The sequence below is a fragment of the Cololabis saira genome, chromosome 18 (assembly GCF_033807715.1).
Source record: "Cololabis saira isolate AMF1-May2022 chromosome 18, fColSai1.1, whole genome shotgun sequence".
Lineage (NCBI taxonomy): Eukaryota > Metazoa > Chordata > Actinopteri > Beloniformes > Belonidae > Cololabis > Cololabis saira.
In genome coordinates this window covers 27894369-27903860 of record NC_084604.1, presented here as the reverse complement: position 1 = coordinate 27903860, position 9492 = coordinate 27894369, and the positions used below count along the sequence as shown (strand labels likewise).

Below are 9492 nucleotides of genomic sequence, written 5' to 3'. Positions count from 1 at the left end.
TTTCTTTTCATCCATCATTACCAGGGTGTTTTATTTTGCAAAGAGGAATCATTTAGACCATGATAGTGCTGACAGATGGTAGGGAAATGACACAACAAGTTGACTGAAGACTTACATGATCTATCTGTTGACAGCTTGTTTGGATTAAATCAGTTTGCTGTGATTTATTTTTTTTTCGGTTTCAGTTTTATTTTGCTTTACCTTACAGACATATTCTGGCCGGTGCGGATAGCTGACAACTGCACTTTTTTTCAATAAGCAAGGTGAATCATTATTTTTTTATTTATTTTACATGTCAGTTTTACTTCTTCCAAATCCTGCACAGATGTTTACCAATGTTTTCTTTACAAAAATGTACACAAATGTACAAATGTTTGGCATTGCTTCAATACTGAACCAAACAACCATTACTAGCAACAACAGAAATGCTACTGTATATTGTAATCCAGATGTAATCGTCAGCATACAGTATGTAATGAAATGATTGCTCTTATTATGTTCCCACGCTTTAGAGTGTGCAGATACCAGCTCAACTCTCGGTACAGCTCATATCTTCAGAAGAAAGTTACAGTGCGTCATACAGTTTTCTTGTTTGATTGGCAAGTAGGCACAACAAAGACAATGGTCTGCAAGAGACAGTGCTTCATTTATGCCAATTTGTGTCACAGCATGGCTCGACTTCACCTTGTCCATGTCCCCTGAAAGCAGTGAAAGCTTTGTGAAGTGCATTCAGTCACATGCAAACACCAACAATTAAGCTTTTTTGTAAAGTCACTCAAGTTAACTACATTGCAGCACTTTTGCTATCCCTTTGAAGAGAGTTTTTGCTCAACATCTAACCGATTCCAAACACGTCGTAAGCCCTTTCAATGATTTAGACCCTGAGAGATGAGGGGAAAAAAAAATCTTAAAGAAAACTGAGATTGCCTTTTATTACTCAGTCTGATACATTAAGATTGAGCGATGGTTTTAAACGTGCAGCACACGCTGTCGGCCAGCAGGAACCTCTGTCTATTGCCAACCTTGCGTCACTTAAGTGGCCTTATCTGGACACACACTGACTGTGAAAAGACCATACAGTATGCCTGCTTTTAAGATGTAATTCTTTTTGTAGGACATAATGAAAGCGATTATCACAGGATATGGATGGGGTGGGGGATAAAAAAAATAAAAGGATTTCCATTCCAGCTTTTTCTTCTAAAATAGTTAACTGTGGAGATTATTTCATGGTACACAACTGTAAAATACACCGGAGGAAGGACATTATGAATTATGAAAATATAAATCTTTAAAAAGGAAATGCAGAGTATAAAATGTTCAAAGAATGACATTTGGCGGAAGGGAGGTTGTGAAACGCTCATAATGGCATTTACAGTAACCTTTTGCTGTGACTTTTTAAGAGGGAGTAAAAGCACAGAGATGGAAAGATGGGGCTATGTTAGGTCTTTCATTAATCAAACTCCGAATGCACTGGGCCACAGCATGAGGCCAATTTCTCTTCTCGCTTGCTAAAAGGCAAAGGGTGGGATGGCACTGCACACGTATAAAAAAAAAACAGGAAGGTCTGCTCGGTAGACTGACTGGTACAGCGTTTGTCCGTTTACCATTGAAGCCAGGGTCAAGTCCCTTTTTTATTTCTGAGCTGCACTCTGAATCCCTGCAAACCTGTGACTTCTGCAGGAGAAGACAAAGTGAATCACGATCATTACTGATGTGCATAACTCCACTCTCCTGGTGAGGGGGTATTCAGAGAAATTCAGTTTGCATGAATGTTTTATCACCATCAGATGGCTCATTATTTTGTACAAATACACTTTGGACAATTAGGGTGTAGTAATTACGCAATAACACATTTAGAATGATAAAAGACCGAACAGCAAATGTGGTAAGACATTAACAGAATGTTTGCGAATGAGACCTTGTGCTATCTAAGGAGCAATAAATGCCTCGTGAAGCCAGGTGTAACTTTCAGACTCATCCGATTTCACCATAAATGTCATCATCAACATCATCATCTGAGTCCCCCAGTGGCAGAGTCTTTGTTTACACATAAAAGCAGATCTTCATATTTGGCATTAAGAGTTAACATACTGGGGAAGCTGTGGCACCAAATGAATGAAACATAAGCGGTCGGTGACAATTTTTCTGCTGACATTTAGCAGCCACTGCCTCCTCACAGAGATGGGTGGGGAGCACCGGGGAGAGAGGGCCACGCAGCTGCAGCAAGCGGCAGAGAAAATACCCCGAGGCCATTCAGTTCTTAAATTCAGTGAAGCACAGTGAAACACTGGAGCACCTGCCCTTAGAATAGAAAATTTATGAAGTGTAGGAAGTGGCACTGTTGGATTTTATCACCTGAAACTGTTATTTTACCTCTCTTGTTTATGACTTTATCAAAACAGATTCCTCTGCGCAGAACTTAAAACTTAGTTAAGCTGTTCAAACACCAGTTGATTTGAACAAAAGCAGATGGTCCATGCAAAATTCAGCAAATCCCAAAAAAATACAGTTCAGAGGGTCTACTTTACATGAGTACCTTCATTTCTTGACTACATTTTGGAGGGATTGTACTTATTTTTTTTTTGGTCATATGATCTGCATTCTTGTGTCTGATCCGAAAAGATACCTTTCTGTATCATTAATCTCAGAGTATTAAGCCACAGTTGAAATAAACTCCATTTGAAACCAGAATTAATGCGAAACAAATCATTTATGTACAGTATGCAGCCAAAGTAATAATAAAATGGTATTATGATGCATTAAAGTTCTGCAGGGAGCCATTAAGCATACTGAAAACTTCAGTTTTGATTTGAAATGCATTTTTTTCCACAGATGTTTTTTACATTAATAATTACATTTGACTGGAGGAATTTCATTCAACATTGGTTTGAAAATGTGTTATTGCTGCTTTCACTTAAATAATGCAAAGGGTCCAAATACTTCTCCCTTACCTCCATCAAATCTATAAAATTAAATCCAAGCTTTATGATAAAACATCCTCCTTGTTAAAGGAGAAAAAAAATACAAGTCGAATTTGTTTAAAAGCAAAAAGGTGCAACAGTGTTTATTTGCATGTCAGTTGGCACCTAAAGCTGGGTGCGGCTCAATCAGTTAATGGTTGCACTGTTCAATAGGACACCTGTTGTTTAGCTGTTGGAGGAACGGTTGAACGGCTGAAGTTTAGTCTGATAATGTTTGTGTGCCTCACAGTTTATATTAAAAACAAAGCAGGACAAAGCAGCCTTCTTTTGAATTTGTTACTCATGCAAACACTCTAGTTCATGTAATCCTGGCATTATCTTAAGGTTTCCTGACACATTTATTTTGCTTTATCAGTTTTTACACATGTTGGATTTCAGCTCTTAGTCCTGGTCAAGGCATTAAAATGGCATGCCCTCACAATGGCTGAGCTCCAGGCCCCGAGGTTATTTGTGCAAGCACATTATTATTACAACACATTAACACTTAAGCAAACCTTAGGAAAGGTTTACTCCTGATTTTTCCATGCCAGCAATCACTGCACAGCAAGACAACACACCACCACTTTAATGTCTGCTAAATCTCCCTGAAGGTCAAAGAAAGCTTTAGATTTGTCCTTCCGGCAACTCTCAGAAAGTATTGTTGGTCTTCCAGACTTCAGCTTGACTTTCACATCCCTGCTGTCATTTATCAGCGTTATGAGATGAGGAAATGGCTATCTTGGATAATTTGTCATTTTCGTACAGGCTTTTCTTGCTTTGAGAGCAGATTGATTATTTTAATTTTAAGAGTGCGAGGCAGCTGTTTGAATTAGCCCATAGCTGCAGACTGGTAGTCAGTATGTATAAACCTCTGAAACCAACATCCCTTAGTCTTTCTTTCTCTAATGATTAAATAAACCACAAATTTTACAAGCTAATGAAGACTCTCTGAGACCTTGAAAGATGTTATCAGAGAGTTCAAATCCCTTTGGCAGAACAGTCATTTGCATGTTGTTGCGTTCCTTTTTTTTTTTATCCAAAATTGGACAAAATATTCCACTAATCATGCCAAAATGCTGGAAAGCGTCTTTGATGGAAATTTTGTATGCCACTTTACAAAAAGATCCACATAGGCAGAACAAGAAAGTGAAAGGCGCATGAACAAATGAATATTAATAGCAGCAGGAGGATGAACATCAGATCCACTCAGCGTAAACTAGAAAACCCACGTTCATCATAATTAAGTAACATGTCACCTCTTTTTGTAAAGCGATGTGTATGGTTAAACAGACTGGATAACATTATACTTAGGTTTTATAATTTAAGCCATTTACTCACAATAAGAAAAAAGAAAAGCAATAGTCTTAAGCTTTTATGGGTGAAAGAACTTGAGACAATGGTCCTGAGTTTGGGAATCACTGTTGTAAAAAGAAATGATCAAACACCAACAATGAAAGATACACAAAATTTTTACAAAGATTTAAATGTCAGTTCCTGTGTAAATTTGAGTTCAAACGCAGCAAAACGTCATCTGATGTGAAACTATTTTATATCGGATTGTAAGCGCTGTTACCGACATTATCAAAACATGTAAACCATTAACAACCTCATCTACAACAGTGGAAGTGTTGTTGTTTTGGACTAAATGTTCATCCTTGAGAACACAGACTGAGAAAAAGAAAACATGCTCAAGTCTACTGGGAGTCCAGACCCACATTTCGATTAGAGGGAGATCCTCGTGAAGGCGTCGTGCAAACACAATATTCTCTCTTATCCCTCCTCCCCAGAACATCTCCTCTGAGACCACTGATTTAGCTGGCAACAGGCTAGCTGGGATCCACTTTGTCCAAATGCACGCACACACACGAATGCACACAGAAAACAAACTTCTGGGGGAATCGAATAAATCCATGCCAGAGGAACAATAGCCAATCCCTCGGGAGTCAGTGGATGTGTGTGTGTAAGATTTAGATGCCATGTGTTAGTCTTACATGACGAGCTATTAAGGCTATCAGCTAGCTTTAAGGTGTGGATTGTTTGCAGAGTCACACACACAGAGGCATGCAGGTACAAGACCTCGGCAGATGTACAGTACGCTAAGGTCTGGAGTTTCCCTAGCAACAGCATTTACTTTCACACTGTTGCTGATGAATGCAAAGATACAGATTTTCTTGACGATACAGTACTTGCACAAGAGCATATGGCACACGGATATACACACACAAAGTAGCCTGCGCTCACACCAACAATTTGACACTAACAGCTCTGTTAACTGGATTTCTCTCTTCACATACAAACACACACATGATACACAGAGCTGAAGCCAGAGCACTTGCACACACACACACTGACATTTCAGATGGCAAAAGCCTAAAACTGACTTTATGGTGTGCATCGTCTGCCTGAAGCACTCTCTCACACACACACACACACACACACACACACACACACACACACACACACACACACACACACACACACACACACACACACACACACACACACACACACACACACACACACACACACACACACACACACACACACACACCTTTCTCTGTGTCCTATTAGTCACAGACCACAAGCAAAAAGTGTGACATTTGCTGCCCTAGTACCCTGATTTTGCAAACTCTCAAGGGATGTGTGACACACACAGGTTGTTTAAAATGTACTGAACAGGCACAACAATCATGAGAGCAAATGAATAAAACAGAAGTAAAATAGTTTACCTGAATCCATCAGGATTCCATATTTTGGCTACAGAAGGCATCATTGTGAAGTCAAGTCTATTTCTATTTGAATACCTCTACAAACACTTCATTTTCCACATTTGTTTACTTTTAAATTGCATTTTTATATAAATGTGGATTCAAAAAATTTGCTCCTATGACACACACAGGTAAAAGATATATGGGACAGGAGAAAATAATGTGTTTGAGCAGCGAAATTTGACTATTGTCCGAAAAAAGCCAGTACAATTAAGTATTTAACTCAATAGCTGGAGAAAATAGTCTCAAGGCACTTTAACAAAAGGACTTTCTTTTTTTTTTTTTGACATAAACCTTTACTGTAGTGAGACTGCACCATCTGCAAAGCTACAGACAGACAAACAAGACGTAAAGATTGGTCATGTCAGTGCAACCAGCTAAATCAAGTCTATTGGGGATACACAACTCAAACACATATGCTGATTTACCTCTGCTGGCTTTGACCAAAACAACAGCCTCTCTTATTCATGAAGCTAAAATTATTCATACGTGAAGGTCATCCCCACTATCATACTCAATTATCATTCATTTATACACACAACCCATACCAATGAGCTCAACGTAAGCAGAACATCTGCACATGTCTGCTTCTTTTTTGTGTGTAATTTTAGATTCAATTATGCTAGAGTAAGGAAACATAAGATGGAAAAACAAGTGCCTGATGAGATGATTGATCCAACCCTAACTCATGCAGCTGATCACAGAGCCATGAAAAAAAAAGCAATCGCCTGACCCTCGTGGAAGAGGATCGATCCTGAGATAAAGCAGCAGCAGAGGACAACAACATGGGGGCCAGTATGTTTCTTGATAAGAGTTATATAGATGACTTCACGTTGCTGTGAGGCTGCAAAAACATGCAATCAGACAGAAAGATGAGAAGATGAATTGAGGATCTCTAACAAGATATGATGTGACCAAACACTGCATTTTCCAATTAACTCTATAAAGGTGCCAGATCACATATGGATTCTTTCATAAATCCTGTATATGTTCTATGCAGATGACAAGTTTATGGCCAAATACTGCAATGATAATTGAATTCTGCTGGGCTCGAGGCAGGTCAGGAGCCATTCAAACATCAATAATTAATAGAACCCTTTGTGTGTGTGTGAGTGAGTGAAAGTAAGGCACCATGAGTGCAACCAAACAAGACCTGATAGACAATGTGGTTCTTATTTTTCAGATTTTAACCTCCATTTATTTGAACCAAAAAGAGAGATCAGGGTTAAATCCACTAAAATTAAATACAAAAATAAGGGACTCGAATTTAAATCAATGTATGAATACAATTTACACATACATCCAGTGCTGTGGATCAAGATGACAGCATTGTGGAAATGACAATAGTCTTGATATGGCAAGAGGAGCTTGGTCAAGCAAAGATGCTTCTGTTTAGGCAACTGCGTATGCCAGCTGGGACTGTCAAGAGGTCTATGAAATAGTGGCTTGGATCTGTGTTGCAGGTTGTCCCGGTCTTAAAGCTAACAGTAAAAAAATAGAAGGGAGACTTCCGAGAGCCATCCCAGATCCTATCCCGCACCCCCCTCTCCCGGTCTCACCGTCGGTTGCTGCGGCAGGCGCGCTATGCAGAGAAGGGGCCACTTCCATCCTCACCAACAAATCAAAAAGAAACCAAACCGAGTCGTGTGCGCTATGTGACGGCTGGCAAAGTAATTTGCTTATCAGGCCAATGGATTTATTAGAAATCGCGTACCCCCCCACCCTCCCCTCTCTGCAGGAACTCATATCTGACGGGGCGTTGTCTGTTCATGTGGCCGCACTCATTTTTCAACCCTCAATCCTGCTGTAAATCCCACCACGAGTGCTGCGGTTCATCCAGCGTGGATGCAAAAGCAGCCAGTCTCACACCAACAGGTCCCTTTCGCATGTGTGTGCTTGTGTGCGTGTGTGCGAGGTCGTTGGTGCGCGCTGGAGAGTGTGCGTCCGTGCGTCCGTGCGCCTCGGTCGGTGTCGGGAGGCGGGGAGGGTTATAGGCTGAGCTGGTGCATGGAGGAGATGATATCAAACGGAATCCCTGATCACTCCTTCACCCCGTTAACCAAAGACAGCTCTTTGAGAATCCCACTGGCGTCCACCCGCCTTCTCTCCCGGATCATGTCCTCCAGGCTGCGGAACACCAGCGTGTGCACGCCGCTGCCGGACACATGCACTTTGAGGAAGTACTGCTGCTCCGCCGAGTGCGCCTCTCCGCCAGCTTTGAACTCTCGCTTCCCAAAGCGGCACCAGGCTGCGAAACTTTCCGAATTGGTCCAGCAAATCTCCTCGCTTCTCAGGCCCAGGTGTCCCACCGCGTTCTGCATCACCAGGTCGGGGGGCAGCGGTCTAAATCTGTAGCGATTGTTGACTATCCTCCCGTGTCGGCCGTCGCTGACTTCGAGCAGGCCGTCCTTGCGGATTTCTCCCTTGTGCAGATGGATGACCCGGTCGTCGTGCTCGTAGATGGCCCAGTGGGGAGCCTGCGCCGCGTCCACCAGCTCCAGCAGGTCCCCCGGTTTGCACATTGTCAGCAAACTTTTGGCCGAGTACACGTTCAAGTCCTCGTTTTCCCGCAGCTTGGAGAAGATGCATTCCTGGGAGCAGAAGGCGGAGTACTCCAGCTCGCTGAGGGAGAAGGGTCCCTCCTCCGGGCTGTGGTCCTTGCTGAAGCCGCAGTCGGACGGAGTGCGCTCGTCCACCTCCTCCTCTTCGTCAGAGAAGAAGTAGGCGACGCCGACCCGAAGCTCGTCCTTCTCCAGCCCGGACGGATCCCCCGTGGGCAGCTCGCTGTAGTTCAGGTGGGTAATCCGATCCAGTTGGTTTCCCATCAATGACCTGGCAAGGCAGAGGCATGGACTGCGGTGTCTGAGGGAGGGGGGGAAATGAGATGAAAAGGGAGTCATCTTTCACAAGACAATTTCACACAAACGCTTGACTACAAGGTATTCTAAGAAAACGCTCATCACCTTTCAGCAGCAGCAGCTATTATTACGCTCCGATTGTACACCAACATAATCTATGATCATCTGCCCCTTGCTCTCTTCACACCCATTCTGTCAATCATTGCATGGAAATAGAATCAGATACAAACGAAGCTTAAAAAAAAGAAACACAACTGGGGCTGGAAAACGGCTGCATAAAAGCAATTATACACTTCACATAAAGGCCAGTGTGGTGTATTTACGCACCGCAAAACCTATAGTGAGAGTAGAATAAAAGAGAATACCTGTGCGTTCCCCAGGGTAATTGATTATAAATCCTTGTTGTCCATTTGCACAGAGAGCACCACGGGCCTCTGCTCCCCTTCTGCTTTTTTTTTTTTTTTTCCTCTTTTCTCCTTCTTCTCACTCTTTTCCCTCACTTTACGCACCGCGTACTGGTGAGTAGTGCGAGCTCGTGCTTCACTCCTCTCACAACCCGCTGCGTTTAAGTACCAAGGAGAGCTCCGCCTCGGCGCGGCGCTCCGCCCCCCGCCGGCTCCTATTGGCTCCGGCTGCGGCTCCGGCCCGCCCAGCCAATGGGAGCCGCCGAGGACTCTGCCCGTCAATCACATCATCCAATTGGGTCGGTTAAGGGCGGCCGGCGGCGATAGACGGCTGTTACCGTGGCGTGGTGTTTGTTGTCAGAGAGCTGTGGAATTCTCAGCGTGATCAATGGAGACCCCATACATGTTCAGGGCAACATGCCCACACGATAAGGCCCTGCACATCTTACAGCAAGTCAATGAGTCTCCTGTGTCTTTGTGATTTAAAAGAAATTCTGCTACT

The 9492-nt window shown here is 42.7% G+C and overlaps 1 protein-coding gene across 2 annotated transcripts; it reads right to left on the bottom strand.

Annotated features, from left to right (window-relative positions):
- Nucleotides 1-299: 299 nt before the first annotated feature.
- lratd1 (LRAT domain containing 1) lies at nt 300-9114 on the bottom strand. 2 transcript variants are annotated; one of them, XM_061706960.1, is made up of 2 exons: nt 8952-9114; nt 300-8590 (listed from the first exon to the last, which is right to left on the bottom strand). In XM_061706960.1, exon 2 carries the CDS (start codon nt 8551-8553, stop codon nt 7768-7770), a length of 786 nt encoding a protein of 261 aa, XP_061562944.1. In that variant the 5' UTR covers nt 8554-8590; nt 8952-9114; the 3' UTR covers nt 300-7767. The 2 variants fall into 2 exon arrangements, with proteins under 2 accessions (XP_061562944.1, XP_061562943.1); XM_061706959.1 differs by lacking the exon at nt 8952-9114 and adding an exon at nt 8692-8782.
- Nucleotides 9115-9492: the final 378 nt, after the last annotated feature.

Coding starts and splice junctions, on each gene's coding strand:
- lratd1 (XM_061706959.1), bottom strand. CDS start 8,738: ATGTTGGTGTACAATCGGAGCGTAATAATAGCTGCTGCTGCTGAAAG. Junction 8,591..8,691: donor ATAGCTGCTGCTGCTGAAAG/GTGATGAGCGTT, acceptor CCCCTCCCTCAG/ACACCGCAGTCCATGCCTCT.